Here is a 16604-nt window from a genome sequence, read left to right as displayed (position 1 = left end):
GCTTTCATCAGCGATCATATCCGGCTCCACGTCATCGTCATATGGATCATCAAACAAACCATCACCAACACCAGCCGGTGTGGGACAATGTACCTCGGTGGGAATATGTTCCCCATACCGAACCTCGTCTCCAACATTGCCGCTCAGATCAACGGCAAACGAAGGGGACGCAACAGGCTGCATCGGTGGCTCATACACAGGAGCAGAGGATGAAGCAACAGCAGGTCTCGAGCTCGAGCCGGCAACCGCGGCTATCGTAGTGGCATTCCGGTTCGAACCACCCGAGCTAGATACCACATCAACCAACTTTGCCAACAGCTCTGGTGTCCTTACCTCGGGAAACTGCCTACGAGAAAGAAACATAACCTGCAAGTCCTCGTCACTACCGATTGTGAAACAATCAAACTTCACGGTGTCATGGAGCACCGCTGTTGGAATGCGGTAGAAAAACTTCTTGACCCTTTTAACGCCTTCAACACCCAGCTTCTCCAGCACAGAGCTAACAAGTGCATCGTAGGTGGTTGTCGGCGTCACGATAATACATAGGGGATCCTTATCAGTGAACTTCACGCCGGATCGAGTTTTTCTCTTAATCGACCCTCTGTAATGTACCAGAACTAAGAAACTCTCCTCACTAGCCATCTCACCTCTTTGTTGAGAGCAACATGAGTTCACAGCATATATATACAGGCCTGGCTCGCACTATATATATATATAATTCGAATCTATATGTTTCGAATTATGTAGTGTCACAACCTAACCTAGTAATTCGAATCAAGTTGATTCGAATTACTTAACAATGTGCCTTCATAGTAATTCGAATTAACTAAATTCGAATTATCTTGGTGTAATTCGAAACAAGTTGTTTCGAACTTCATTCAGTTGTTGGCTTCCTAGTAATTCGAATCATATCAATTCGAATTACATGCAAATCAAATTCGAATCATATTGATTCGAATTATATAATAATTCGTCCTGGTTGATTCACGTATTGATTTTTCATTTGGCTGAATTAGGTAATTTTGAGCTCTCCTTGGCTCATTTGGGTTTTTTACCCTAAATTATATGTACTTAGTTGTATTTTGACATTTTATTACTCTATTTTTTTATTTTCTTTTAATCAATTTGATAAAAAAAAATCCAAATCAATTTAATAGTAAGTTCTTTTTTCAATTATGTATAAAATTTTAATTTTTTTCAATCCAAATATACAAAATTTTTAACCTTTACATCCACAAAATTATTAATTTGCAATTATATATTTTTTATTTTAATTAAATTTTCTTAATTTAATTGAAATAATTTAAAATAATTTAAATATAAATTCAAATGAGATTAAGCATTAGAAATAGAGTTGTATAGTAACATCAAATATAGGTTATTGTTGATTGATTTTTTTCTTATATCTTTTAATATTGGTTAATTTTTAATAGATTCTATATTTTGTTTAACCACTATAAATATTGAATGAATTCTTAGCTAGATATCTTATAAAAAAACGAATAAAATTATGTAACAAACATTTATCACATCAGTACTCAGTGAGTGCACGTATATAAAAAACGAATAAAGTTAGCTTAGCTAGCTAGAGTATCTTTAAAGGTAAAATTTAAAGGAGAATGTGATTGAAAAGAATAATATCAGTTTAACTCAAAATAAAAAAAAAAAAAGAAATTTGTAAAAAAAAAAAAGTCATTGTATTTGATTATAAATTTAGGATATAAAAATATAACTACAACTAAATAGAGTTCTCAAATATATACACTAATCATATTTGCGTATCAGATCAATATTTAATATTTTCCAAAATTTATAATTCTAAGTTACTGCATAATATATAATTAACTAACTGAATTTGGTCTTCTTTTTTAATAGTTTCATTCAAACTAAAGTATAAACTTTAAAATATCCTCAGTTTTTGCAGTTTTTATTTTTTAAACGAATACCATGACAAAAGTTGCGTCAATAAATATACCATTTGATCTTAATAGGGTGCATAAATAATATAAAGTAATTTTTGGTTTATTAAGTCTTTAGAAAAAATAAATATTTAATTCTAAATATTTACATTTAATTGTCATAGTAAATAATAGAGGAAGTAATTTAAAAATATCCGTTAATTATCTCTCAAACTTAATGAAATCTTGAGCAGCTAACAATTTTATTCTTAAATAAAGTGTTCATAAAGACAATAATCTAAGTTATGAATGCTAAATCATGTGCAAGTCTTATTTCTCAAATTCTGTCATGATTTTCTTGAGATGAATTATAGTAGAGTTTTGTCATGATTTTCTAATCTTGTTATTATAAAGTTGTAACAAAAATTTGAATTAAAATATATTCAAATAAATTAGGAACAATGTTACGGATCAAAATTTTTTTATGAATAAAATTAAACAATAATATTTAGAACAATGTTAGCTATAATTAATCTTTGTTATATTAGATCAATTTAGTTAACAAAAAAACTTTCATAAATTGGATGTACTCAATTGTATTCCGACTTTTTACTACTCCTTAGAAAAATGACTTCAAATCAATTTAATTATAATTTTTTTAATTATTTATAAAATTCTAAATTTTCTTTCAATCCAAATACACAACATTTTTTATCTTCACATCCACAAAATTATTAATCTTGTAATTTTATGTTTTTTATTTTAGTTAAATTTTTACAATTTATTTAAAATAATTAAAAATAATTTAAGTATAAATTAAAATAAGATTAAGCATAAGAGTAACAAATTTCACATTCAATTTCAATTAAATTTTATAATATATAATCTCACAAATATTTATATAATATTTTATAGAACCCAAAATAAAATGAAATTAAAACCGTGCATTGGAAATAAAAGAAAATAGAATCGTGTCGTAGCTAGCATCAAACATAGGTTATTGTTGATTGATTTTTTTTATTTTTCTTTGAAAATTTGGTTAATTTTTAATAGATTCTATATTTTGTTTATTTCAATATTGGTTAATTTTTAATAAATTCTATATTTTATTTAACCACTATAAATATTGAATGAATTCTTAGCACCTATAAAATATGAATAAAATTATACATCGGCCATTATTTATCAAGTTTGTAATCGTCGACTCGTCGTATGCGCTTATTTTATATATATAACAAAAATTAAATTAAAATATATTCAAATAAATTATATATATTAGTTGTATTTCGATATTTTATTATTTTATTTTTTTTATTTTCTTTTAATCAATTTGATAAAAAAATAGATCCAAATCAATTTAGTAATAAGTTCTTTTTTTCAATTATGTATACATTTTTTATTTTTTTTTCAATTCAAATATACAAAATTTTTAACCTTTACATCCACAAAATTATTAATTTGTAATTATATATTTTTTATTTTAATTAAATTTTCATAATTTAATTAAAATCATTTAAAATAATTTAAATATAAATTGAAATGAGATTAAGCATTAGAATGACAATTTTTACATTGAGTTTCGAATCAAGTTCTATGATACACAATTTTATAAATATTCATGTGATATTTTATAAGACTTAAAATAAAATGAAATTAAAACCATGTATTGAAAATGAATGAAAATAGAGTTGTATAGTAACATCAAATATAGATTATTGTTGATGGATCTTTTTCTTATTTCTTTAAATATTGGTTAATTTTAATAGAGTTTATATTTTGTTTAACCACTATAAATATTGAATGAATTCTTAACCGGGTATCTTATAAAAAACTAATAAAATTATGCAGCAGACATTTATCACATCAGTAGCAGTGCACGCTTATAAAAAAGAATAAAATTAGCTTAGCTTAACTAGAGTATCTTTAAAGGTGAAATTTAAAGGAGGATGTGATTCAAACAAGAGAATAATATCAGTTCAACTCAAAATAGAAAAAAAAATATTGTATTTGATTATAAATTCAGAATATAAAACTATAATTACAACTAAATAGAGTCCTCGAATATATACACTAATCAGATTTGTATATCAGATCAATATTCAATATTTTGTAAGATTTATAATTTTAATTAACTGCACAATATATAATTAACTAACTGAATTTGGTCTTCTCTCTTAATAGTCTCACTCAAACTGAAGTATGAAATTTGAAATATCCTCAGTTTTTGCGGTTGTATTTTTTAAACAAACACTGTGACAAAAATTATGTCAATGAATATATTATTTGATTTGGATAGGATGTATAAATAATATAGAGTAATTTTTGGTTTATTAAGCCTTTAGAAAAAAAATAAATATCCAATTCTAAATATTTACACTTTAATTGTTATAGTAAATAATAGAGGAAGTAATTTAAAATATACGTTTATTATCTCTCAAACTTGATGAAATTTTGAGAAGTGAACAATCTTATTTTTAAATGAGGTGTTTATGAAGACAACAATCCAAGCTATGAATGCCAAATCAGGCGCCAAATCTTATTTTTCAAATACTGTCGTATCTTCTCGAAAAAAAATTAGTAAAATGTTGTTACTTGAATAATTTATTAAATTCTCATTAAATGAATATTATTGTAACTTTGTTGTTGTAATATTATTATTGCAAAGTTGTACAAAAAATTTAATTAAAATATACTCAAATAAATGAGGAATAATATTACATATTAATTTTTTTTATAAACAAAATAAAATAATAAAATTTAGAATAATGCTAGCTATAACCATTTTTGCGCTTATATTTTTCAAATAAATGATGTGATAAAAATTTTGTCAATAAATTTACCATTTGATTTTGAGAGAGTATATAAATAATATAGAATGATTTTTGGTTCATTAAATCTCTCAAAAAATAATATCTAACTCTAAATATTTGTGCCTACTCTAAATAAACAATGAAATTTATAACTAATAGACACCCACTTTCATTGTCATAATAAATAATAGAAAAAATAATTTGAAAACATCGATTGATTATCTTCCAAATTTGATGAAATCTCGAGCAGCAAACAACTTTATTTTTGAATAAGGTGCTCATGGAGGTAACAGTCGAAACTGCGAGTGCCAAATTAGGTGTCAAGTCTTGAATTTCTTAAATTCGGTGATGGTTTTTTTACTTCATCTGAGATAAATTATTGTAAAATTTTGGTAATATCAAAATGACTCTCAATGCCCAAATTCTTAATAGTAAGCATGGCATCATATTTCTACATTGAATAGTTATTTTCATTCAGTTTATCGGTTATTGGAGAGAATTTGGAGAGAATTTTTTTATTGTGAAATCAGATAGAGTGATCTTCATGATTAAGTTGAACAAGGTAATGCAAGATTAGAGGTTTTTTTTATCAATTTCTTGCAAGATTTTCTACCACAAAGGAAGAAATGACGTTACTATAGATGCCAAACAAATAATATAATTAGAACTAATGTATAAAAAGGATTACACACAACACAACATCTAAAACAAAATACCTTCTATCAAATTTAAACTACCAAAACTTCAAACAAAATACTACTCACTCCACTAATGAAGAGATGTCTTGTCCTACTCTCTAAAGTCTCTTCGACATGGCCATTAAGACAAAAAGAGAATGGAACCACACATAATTTAAAAAAATCTGTATTGCTAACAGCAGCTACTTTATCAGAAACGGTCACACCAATAAATTCTTTGACAATCTTTAGATTTTGCAAAATTTTTCCAAGAGCTGAAGTGCTTGAAATCAATCAATTTTGCAAAATATATCTATAAATTTTCTATATTATGCAGCACATTCAAGAATTTATTTCTTTTAAAATTAAAGTTCCATTGTTTGTAGTCTTTCCTTGATGTCCAATGCACTAAATTTGGATTATTTGATATCACCTAAAGGTCTTCAATTTTACCAATTGACTCCTCCAAAATAAATTGTATCACATTATTCACACCCTGAATTTCAACAGTTACCAAATTACCTGCATCACATAACTCACAAAAAAAAGCCACCAAATAATTATTTGCATTTGTAAGATATCATCCGATTGCAATCAATTGCTTTTCATGGATAAAATCAACACAAAGCCACCAATGCAAACTATTTTGGTTACTCCTATGGGTGATATATCTCTTCATACTTGTTTTTTCCACCTGCCCCTCTCTTATTCCTCCCTTTGATATAGACATCCCACTCTTTTTAAAGATATTTTATTTCCTCCCAAATGTCCTCCACTTTATCTACTTTATTATGGAATATCTTTTGATTTCTCTTCCTCTATAAACCACCCAAATAATCGCAAACCAAAGATTGATTCATCTTCTCCTTCCGCACATACTCGCTTCTTGATCTCACCACGCCTCCAAAAATTGTTTTAGCTCTACTGATTTAACCCACTGTATCCGCGATCTCTTCCTCTTGTAATGCTTTTGCCCACATAAATTTCATCAACTTGCAATGAATAAAAAGATGATTTTCATCTTATTCATGTCTTTCACACAACTCATAAGTAGTCTCACTCTCTCCTATAATATTCAACCTTGCTAACTTTTTCTGTGTTCAACCTTCTAAAAAATCGTAAACCACGCCATCATTTCTACTTTTGGTGGAACAGCTCCTCTCCAAATATTATCAAAGAAGTGTTTAGATTCGGCAAAACCAAGAATTTTTCCTTCTACAGCATTTATCATTGATTTGATAGTGAAGCGGCGTCCACACTGCTTTATCCTCTGTACCTGCATTTAAGAAAATATTTTACAAACAAAAATGTAATTCCTCACACTGTTTACGTTCCCACTCAAAAAAACATCTTCTCCACCGAAGGTTCCGATTCCATAATAGACCATCCCAAAAATCACAATTTGCAATCACTTCATTCTTGTTATTTGATATGACAGAGTCTCGAAAATTTATCTCTGAGGCTAAAGTCTCCTAGCCATTTGTCCTCCCAGAATTTTGTTTTACTCCCATTTTCCATCGACATCCTTAAACCGTGACCCACAATCGTCTCCATAGGGACAATTTGCTTCACATCCTTAATTATGTCTTTCCAAGGTCTAGTAGATTTAGGGACCTTAAAGTCATGAAGAGATTCCTTTAGCTTCATATAATTGCAAGAAGCCACAATCCGCTTCCAAAGGGGTTTATCTTCATCTGCATATCTCCACCACCATTTGAAAAGTAACGCTGCATTTTTAATAGTAATGTCCCCCACTCTTAAACCTCCGTGCTCTTTTGGTTTTTGAGTCTGACTCTAACTGATCATTGGCATCTTCTTCTTACCATCCTTCTTACCCCAAAAGAATGCTGATTGAAGTGTAATTATTTTCTTCTCCATTGCTTTGGGCATTTTGAAGAGGCTCAAATAGTATATTAGGAGATTATTTAATACCGCCTTAATCATTGTTAGCCTTTCAGCTCTAGACAGAAGTCCTGCCTTTCATTTGGATAATTTTTTTTCTATATTTTTAGCACCGATTTTCAAGTTGCTATCTTCTTTGGATTAGCACCTAGAGAAATGCCCAAGTAAATTACAGGTATTGTGCCCACCGAATACTTCATTTCATCCGCCAAAAGCTTCACTTCTGATACCGCCACATTTACCGGGATCAAAGTCGATTTATGATAGTTGATTCGTAAACCCGACATCATACCAAAGCAATCAAGAATTCTACTATAGTTCTCTAAAATAACACGATCAGGGGGGACAAAAGAGCATTGTATCATCAGCGAATTGGAGATGGAACAGGATAATTTTTTCTCTTCCAATCTTTAAACCGTTAATGAAACCTTTTTTTTTTTTGCCAAGCACAACATTCTATTCAAAGTTTCACCTACTAAAATGAAAAGGAAGGGCGAGATAGGATCATCTTAGAGATTTTAATGTCATAAAAAAGATTGTGATTTAAGAGAATAATATTAGTTCACCTCAAAGAATAATGTTATAACTAAAATAAGATGATTGAGAGTAAAACAGAAAAAAATAACTTGTGAAAGAAGTGTTGCATTTGATTATAAATTCAGAATAAAAGAGTGTAATTACAATTAAATAGAGTTTTTGTATATATATATACCATTATATATGTATAAATATATGTATTATTTAATTTATTTTAATATATTATATTTTAATATATATTTTATATTAATAATTAATTTTGATGATAGATTTTGATATAGGTCTATAATGTTTTTTTTTAAGTAAAAAGAGCTCAACACAATAAGGTGGAGTATAAAAGCAGAAAAAGAAAAGAGAACCAACAATTACAAACTCAAAAGCGCAATAACACCTAGTCATCTCCCAAAAGGTTCACCACTAATCCACTCGTCAGAGTTTGCGAAGGATATGTTGATAATTTTCACTACACTTGAATCCTGATTGTTAAAGATTCTATCATTCTTTTCTCTCCAAATTGTCCAAATAACAGCAAAAAAATCAATGAACCACATTTTTCCATCCACCTTTGATGTTGGTAAATCCATCCAATTTTCTAAGTGTTGCCTTAGAGTACCTGATATTACCCACCTCCTTCCAAGAGCAAACAACTAAGTACATCGTACCTGACAAGTAAACTCGCACCCAATGAACAAGTGAAAACCAGTTTCAACAAATTATTACATAAAATACACGTATGATCATTTTGGTCAATAACACCTAATTTACAAAGTCTTTCTTTTATATTCACCCTGCCAACCAACACAAACTACGTAAACAGCTCAATCCTTGGTGGGACAAATCCTCGCCAAATTGTACTAGTGAAACTATAGCTTATTATATCCTTCGGAAATACCTCTGCCTGCAACACTTGTACAAATGAGTTAGTTGAATAAATACTTTGTTTATTAAATTTTCATATCACTTTATCCTCTCTCTTAGTTGTTAATTTAACTGATTGTAGAATCTCATGAAGCTGGTTTACTAATTCCAACTCCCACTCAAATAACTCTCTCCACCATTGAAAATTCTAGATCCACTCTAACCCATCTCAAAACTCACAATCCCCTATAACAGATCCTGTAAGAGTTGAAACTGAGAAAAGTTTTGGAAACGAATCTTTTAGCACCCCATTTGGTAGCTAGCTGTCCTCCCAGTACCATATCATCCTACCATTCCCAAATTTCATAGACAAACCTCTAATCATCTTCTCTCTCACTTGTGGTGTTAAACATTGTAGCTGACAGATATCTTTCTACGGACTACTTCTTGTAGGTACCGGTCCACAAATCATCTTGGAAAGATTCATGTTATTATAGGAGTATATAATTTTCTTCCATAATGGATAATTCTCTTTCGAAAACCTCCACCACCACTTGAATAAGAGAGTTATATTTCAAATCACCGCATCACCAACTCCTAATCCACCTGTCTTTTTTAGAGCTTGAACAATTTTTCATTTCATAAGAGGCATCTTGTTCCTCGTATCCTCTTTGCTCCACAAAAATCGTCTCTATAAAAAGATCAACTTTTTTACTATTATCTTTAACATTTTGTACAAATTAAAGTAATACATAAACAGACTATTAAAAATAGATTATTTAATAAGAACCAGTTTACTTATTTTAGTGAGAATCCTTGCTTTTCACAGAGTTAACTAAAGTCTATAATGTTATTTTTGAAGTAACCATGTGTGCTACATTATTCTTCTTTTTCTCTTCTCCATTTTATGATATTTTCAAATCCTCTTCAATGATTAAAGTATTAAACAGAATATCTTATGATAGCCATGCTTCGGTGCAATCAGAGAAGCGTCCGGTAAGAGTTCATGGCCATCGATGACGCTCTGGAGGAAAATAAATAGTTAAAAACTAATGACTTTACTGCGTTTATAGAAAAGCAAAATTAAAACAGTATTTTAATGAAAACAATATTTTAATTTTCTTTATTTTCCTATCCTGTTTTCTAAATATAATAAATTAAGGAAAAACTTAAACGCCGCTTATGCATGCTCTATGCTTCTGTTTTCTCTGGTAGCTCTTGAGGGAACAGTGAGATTCATTAGATTTTGAAATCAAAGGCCAAATAAATGAGAAATGTAAAAAATTAACATTTTTTTATTAATATTAATTAATAATTTTAAATTAATACCTTATTTTAATTTATTAAAAATTATAATTTAATTTTTAGTATCTAAATCGAATTGATCAGACAAAAATAATAAATTTTTTCAGTTATATAATATTTTTTATTTATTTTGAAAAGTAATAGCTCAGGTTTCTGCTATATATAATTATATATAGAGAATGCTATGATAAATTTTGACAATATTTAAAATATTATATTAAAATTAATGTAACATTTTTATTATTTAAAAATATTTTTCTATTTTAAAAATAAAAAATATGATCAATAATAAAAAATATATAATTTTACTTTAACAATATTTTTTGAATATTATCAAAGTTCTATAACCGCCATATATATATATATATATATATATATATATATATATTGAAAGGCTCTAAACACAGCTAGCATCGTTTGTGGTCCAGTAATCAATCTTCAGATATTAGAAAACAGTGGGAACGAACAAGTTGAGCCAGAGAGATCAAGTTTCATATGTACATGCTCTACTTAGATCATACATTGAACATTCCTTTCTCAATGAGCCACTTCGAGTTTTATTTTTTTTTTCATTTTCAATAATTAAGCTATATTATTTCTGGACATTACATAATTTCGAGTGGAGAAATCATCAGTGGCTCTTGGACTGAATGGGGACACAGGAATTTTGACTATTAAAGATAAAAGAGAAAAAAAAAGTTATTCCCTTATTAAGTAGCACATAGATTAAGATTTAGGGTTTAGAATTTACGATTTAGGATTCATCTATAATTATATACCAATGTCCAACAAAAGTAGTTGATGTTTCATAAAAATTTAATTAGAAACTAGATTTATTTAGATACATCACAATTAAACGATTATTATTTACATAAAAAGATATCTTCGTCGTATAAAAATAAAAATAATAAAATTATGTAAAAATTTAATACGTTTGATTAAATTATTTAATATAATATGTCTTAATTTTTTTAATTATTATGAACATATATAAAAATATTTTTATATGAAAAATTATCTTATAATTATTATCATTTGTTGTATCAAATTTAAGTATTTTTACTTCCAGAATCAACAATTATTTCGAAAGAGTGATGTTATCAAATGTGATAACTTCTTGAAATTAAAGTTCACATGCATGTTTGAGAGTTTTACCGCTACTAGAAAACGGCAATCAATTCAACTAGACTACAAAACCAAAATGAATTTAAAAATACACCCCTATTTTAATGTCAATCAAAAGGGAGTGGGGGGAAAATAAATAAATAAATAAATAAAGAAAAGAAAAGAAAAGATAAAGAACAATCTGCAACACACAAGTGGGGCAAGATGGGGAAGTTATGGGAGTCCATGAGTAATGACAATGGTAGCTGGGTCAATAAATTGTAAAGAAAAATATCCTCTATTCTCACAAAAATTAAACATATATATCACCTTACAAAAAAGGTTAAATTAAATATTGAATAAAAATGGGTCCACTTCTTTCCGTAGGGGAACGGGTAATCCTTTTTAAATTGCAAATGTTATATTCTCAATGATCCATAATTAGAATTTAAAGTTGACTCCTTTAGACTACTATTTATTAACAATGATCTTATGAAGAGAGTTGGCCAGAAAAAGAACTTGGGCAAATACTATTTGTGTATACACATACGTAGCCAGTACTAATACCTAATTGATTTTACGTAATAATTAAAGGCACGACTTTAACTTTATGCTAATTTTGTTTATTTAAATAATATAGTAGGGACTAAGAGGCGATTATGATAGGATGCGAGTGACGACAGAGAAGGTAGGGTAACCCTTGCTTTTATTATTGTCTCTGGTGTTTGCTCTCTTTTAAGTCCTAACAGACACTCACAAAGACAAAGAGGACACGGACACCAATAAATACTGCAGCACCTTTTTTAAGTACGCCTACTTAATCAATGTAACTTATACAATTATTTACAATTATTTATTTCATTTTATTAAATCCAAAAAATTATTATACACAGACAAAAATAAGATTTGGCCATTGTTTCAAAATTCTGTGTCTATAATTACATGATAAATTTAATTATATATTCATTTAATATATTAAAAAATATAAATTATTGTATTTAAATTAAATCTTAAAAATAAATTTATTAATAAAAGTATATTGTTTAATAAATACTTTCACAACTTTATAATATATCTTTTTTATATTTAAAAATGTTTTTATTAAGATTTTAACTATAAATTAATTAAAAATATTATAATTTTATATCATAAAAAACTTTTTTATTTAAATAAAATAAAAAGAGATGAATATTATCTAATTTTTTAAATTAATTTTCAATCCGTAAATTTCCTATTCCTAATAAAATATAAATCGTTTTAAAATGGTGTGTTTTAAATTAAATGTTAACCGTTACATCCTAAAACAATTTACGTTATCTTAAAACGATTTATATATTATTAAAAATAAAAAATTGAGGTTTTAAAAATTGATTTAGAAAAATCAAATAATACTAATCTCTCTTTATTTTATTTAAATAAAAAATATAATAAAAATACACGTAATAGGTTTATTATGTAATTATATATGATAGAATATAATTTACTTTTTAATTTTTGAAAAATATTCAATTATTTATCGGAATAATTATATATATATATATATGTATATATGTATGTATGTATATGTGTGTGTAATATTTAATTTATTTTTAATATTATATAAAACTAAACTAATTTAATAGTTACTTTTTTTTTCATAAACTTAATATGCCTGCACTTCTAAACATGTTGCAAGAATAGTTATTTATGTTTGAAGGGACAGACTCACACTGGTAATGGGTAAGCGATGATGATAATTGATAAATTGATAATAGGGGGCTTAGGAGTTAGGAGGGTTAGTAGGAAATAGAAACCTCAAATTCGACAAAACAAGTGCCTTCAACTCAGTACATGTTATCTGACTCCTCTGACTTTCCTCCATCATCATCATCATTCTCTCTCTCTCTCTCTCTCTCTCTCTGTAATCTTATCTCCTTTTAGTTGTTTTTCACTCACCCCTTTATGGACTATGGTGGTGAATGCTAAAAGGAGCATGCTATTGCTACCCTTTCGTCTTCTTGGTTCTTTCTGATTCTCTCTTCCAACTTCAAAGTTGGTAGCATATCACTCAACCAACCTGCACAGGATTTTATTTTTCTTCTTTCCAGTACAGTACTATATGTAAGTAAGTACTTTCTTTTTACCTATATCACCGCCTAAAGATTTGTTTTTGATCATGTCCCTTTATTTTATTCCCCCTTAATTTTTCCTTTTCTAGTTCTTACATGCATTTGAAGACTTCCATGCTACTTCCTTACTTTGCTTTCCTCTTTCTGTTTTTGTGTTTTTCCCCACTGTTTCCCCCTTTTTTCACACCGCTTTTTCATTTGTGTGGTTTGGGATCTCATGGAGCTCCAGTCTTAGCTTGCCCAACTGATTTTTGTTGTGCCTGCTTCTTGGCATGTTGAGGATTTTACAAGTTTTTCTTTCTTTATTTGAATTTTGAAACTGTTGTTATGAATTGTATGAGTGATTGTGTATAATCAGTTTCGTAAAGAAAAGGGAAGGGTTGTGCCTACTAAAGTGAGTATCAGAAATTAGATCTGTGTTTTAAGTATGAACTGAAAGCTTTCAATTTGGTGTTAGTAACATCCCTTATCTCTTTATATGGTTTAGTGATTTTAGTAACTCGTAATTTCCATTTTCCACTTCTCTTTCTTCTTCTTCTTAATCTCTTGTATGACCAACCCAAACCTTGGTTATCTTGGTTGCTATAGTCTCATGGATGATGTTGGAATAGTTTTGTGTTTCTATGATAATTTACTGAGAGTTAAAATCTGTCCAATTTCTGGAGATAATTCCCTCTTGATTGTTCAGATAAACAAATCTGATTCAAATAATCATAAATTTTGGAAATCTTCTTAATTTTATCTTGGGAGGAAGTCCTGAAAGTTTCCTGCTATGAGGCTTTTTATCTCAGTGTAAAACTGTAGGTTCCAGCACACTATTCTAGCTTAATTAGTGATGTGAGAAGGATAAAGATAATTATGTGATTATTTTTTGATAGAGTGATGACTGGCATTGGTATTCATAAGAAAAGAGTTAACTAGCAACAAGAGTGGCTGACGATTTGTCAGTTTCTTGAGTTGTTGGTTGTTCAGCTAACTGGTGGTGATGGGTAGCTAGAAGAGGGTAAGTGGGTAAGGTAGCAATTCATTGCTACAATTCTTCAAATCTTTTTGTTAAACAAGGCCTCCAATAAGGAACAATCATATTTCTCCGCTAAGCATTTCTCTATTAGCACAATGACTCTGACCAAAAGTTTACTTTGACATCTTTCTCTTGAAAAATAATTTAGCCTTACATTTTCTGCTCATATTTCGGTTATTGCTGAGTTTGGAATATACAACAGTACAATAGATAAATTAGAGGGAACGAAAAATTTCTTGACATGGAACTAATTATCTTCTGGTGTGTCAAATACTGTAATGTTAGAACATATGCATACATTGTGTACATATACATGGACATGTGAGTCAATGCAGTGGAACTAATTATCATCTGTTTTGTATGTACATTATGCTGTTTTGAGTTTTGCAACGACCCGAATTGGGCATTAAGTTTTACATAGCACACTATATTGTGAAGGTTTTATCAAAAGAGCTTTACATAGTAAAAGGATGATGATAATGATATGAAAATATGATAAAGTAGTCCAACTGAAAGGAGCATAGTTTTGTATTTATATTGCTAACTACTAACAATCACATAACTACTCCTGATTTTTTAATTTTATTGTGTGTAAATGATTGGAATGAACGTGGTTTCCTTAACTTATTGTTTCATGCTATGTTCCATTTTACAGCCATAAACTGAATTATCTACCTTGAGTAGCAAATAATACAAGTTATCATCATATTTGCAGGTGATATAGTATTATGGTAAGATAACCACAGTGATTCGGTGAGGAATTTGCTCTGTTTAATTGCTTTCCCCGAAAGAAGTTAGCTGTTAGTAGAACCATGATGACTCCAAATTTGAACTTGGAACCTGAAAATTACTCAGAAGGCAGCAGCCAAGTAGCTTCGAGCGTATCGCTCCAAGAAACATCCCCTGAACTCAACAAGGAAAGCACCACTGCTTCCTCCTGTCTTACAAATCTTACAAAGGCCGAAGGTGATCCCGGCTCCGTTACCCTTGACTTGACACTCAACTTCAATGCGAGTGATGGCGAGTTAAAGGGTACTAGTGATGCTAGCAGTGAAGTGGGACCGGAAGCTTTTGCTTCAGGATCAGCAACTCCCAGGGTGTTCTCTTGTAATTACTGCAGGAGGAAGTTCTTTAGCTCACAGGCTCTTGGGGGTCACCAGAATGCTCACAAAAGGGAGAGGACAATGGCAAAGCGGGCAATGCGAATGGGCATGTTCACCGAGAGGTATACAAGCTTAGCATCTCTGCCTCTTCATGGTTCACCTTTCCGGTCTCTTGGCATTGAAGCTCATTCTGCAATGCACCAAAGACCCATGCCACAATTGAGGGCTCCTGATTTGAGAGCAGGTGCAAAATTTGAGAGAAACCATTTCGGATCACCCATATTCATGGAAGATGAAGATGTTGGGCTATTTTGGCCAGGCAGTTTCCGACAGGTCGGGCAGCAAGCCGGTGTTAACATGGTACATGCTCAAACATCCAACACTAATTATTCTCCTATGGCACCTGCTCAACCAAAAGCATCAACATCTCCGGATCTCACCCTCAAGCTTTAGAATTTTTGAGAGATGATACATGCACTGCTGAAACCTCACACAGCCTGGCACCACCAAAAATAAGTGGCTGGGGAAGTTCCTCATTCATCATCTTCAATCCTAACCATACTTTCTGGGCCGATCATTGTTCTGTTTATGGGTTTATGATGGTTTTGAATGGCGTGTGTATCATCATCATCTTGGCTGAGATATTTCATCTTGATTTGATTCTCTAGAGACATGGAAAATTATGATTAGTTAAATAGCGCGCGTGCATTGTACAGTGAGATATGTATTATCCAATGGCGATGTTAGCTTATTTGAATTTCTCATTAATTTGGATTTCACTTCATTGTTGATGTTGTAGCTATTATTGCTGTGTAAGTTTAGGAAGACAAACTAAATAAATGTTCTATATATTTCTACAATGTATGTTGTGATAATCTCATAGAATGTGTGACTATACAGGTTCCTCACTCGAAGGAAGTGCTACTTTCTGGAGTCCAGCGTAGGATTACACTCCAACTTCACTTTATCTTATTATATTCCATATATTCTAATGCTATATAGGCTTAGGATTTCTCTGCTTAAATTTTCATGGAAGATACCTATCGTAACTACACGAGGTCAAGGTGGTCAAAGGAGATTTATGTGTCAATAATCTCACTATAGACATAATAAATGATCTAATTGTGTCGTTTGATTCATGTAGTCAACTCTACCTAATTGAATAAGATTTTGTGCTGTTTATGGCTATTGTAACTACACATTAATTTGATGAAAAGAAATTCTTAAGAATCCAACTTGCAATTTTATGTGTCGATTCTTTCATAATTCATGGGAGAGGGG

The 16604-nt window shown here is 29.7% G+C and overlaps 1 protein-coding gene across 2 annotated transcripts; it reads left to right on the top strand.

The window, feature by feature from the left end:
- Positions 1-12787: 12787 nt before the first annotated feature.
- LOC130969415 (zinc finger protein 4-like) lies at positions 12788-16183 on the top strand. Of its 2 annotated transcripts, none has more exons than XM_057895121.1 (2): positions 12788-13191; positions 14936-16183. In XM_057895121.1, exon 2 carries the CDS (start codon positions 15033-15035, stop codon positions 15774-15776), a length of 744 nt encoding a protein of 247 aa, XP_057751104.1. In that variant the 5' UTR covers positions 12788-13191; positions 14936-15032; the 3' UTR covers positions 15777-16183. The 2 variants fall into 2 exon arrangements, with proteins under 2 accessions (XP_057751104.1, XP_057751103.1); XM_057895120.1 differs by having other exon boundaries at positions 12788-13195.
- The last annotated feature ends 421 nt before the right edge of the window (positions 16184-16604 follow it).

This window comes from Arachis stenosperma, chromosome 3 (assembly GCF_014773155.1).
Source record: "Arachis stenosperma cultivar V10309 chromosome 3, arast.V10309.gnm1.PFL2, whole genome shotgun sequence".
Taxonomy (NCBI): Eukaryota; Viridiplantae; Streptophyta; class Magnoliopsida; order Fabales; family Fabaceae; genus Arachis; species Arachis stenosperma.
The sequence above is the reverse complement of the archived record's forward strand: the minus strand, read 5'-3'. Positions and strand labels throughout refer to the sequence as shown.

Coding starts and splice junctions, on each gene's coding strand:
- LOC130969415 (XM_057895121.1), top strand. CDS start 15,033: ATGATGACTCCAAATTTGAACTTGGAACCTGAAAATTACTCAGAAGGC.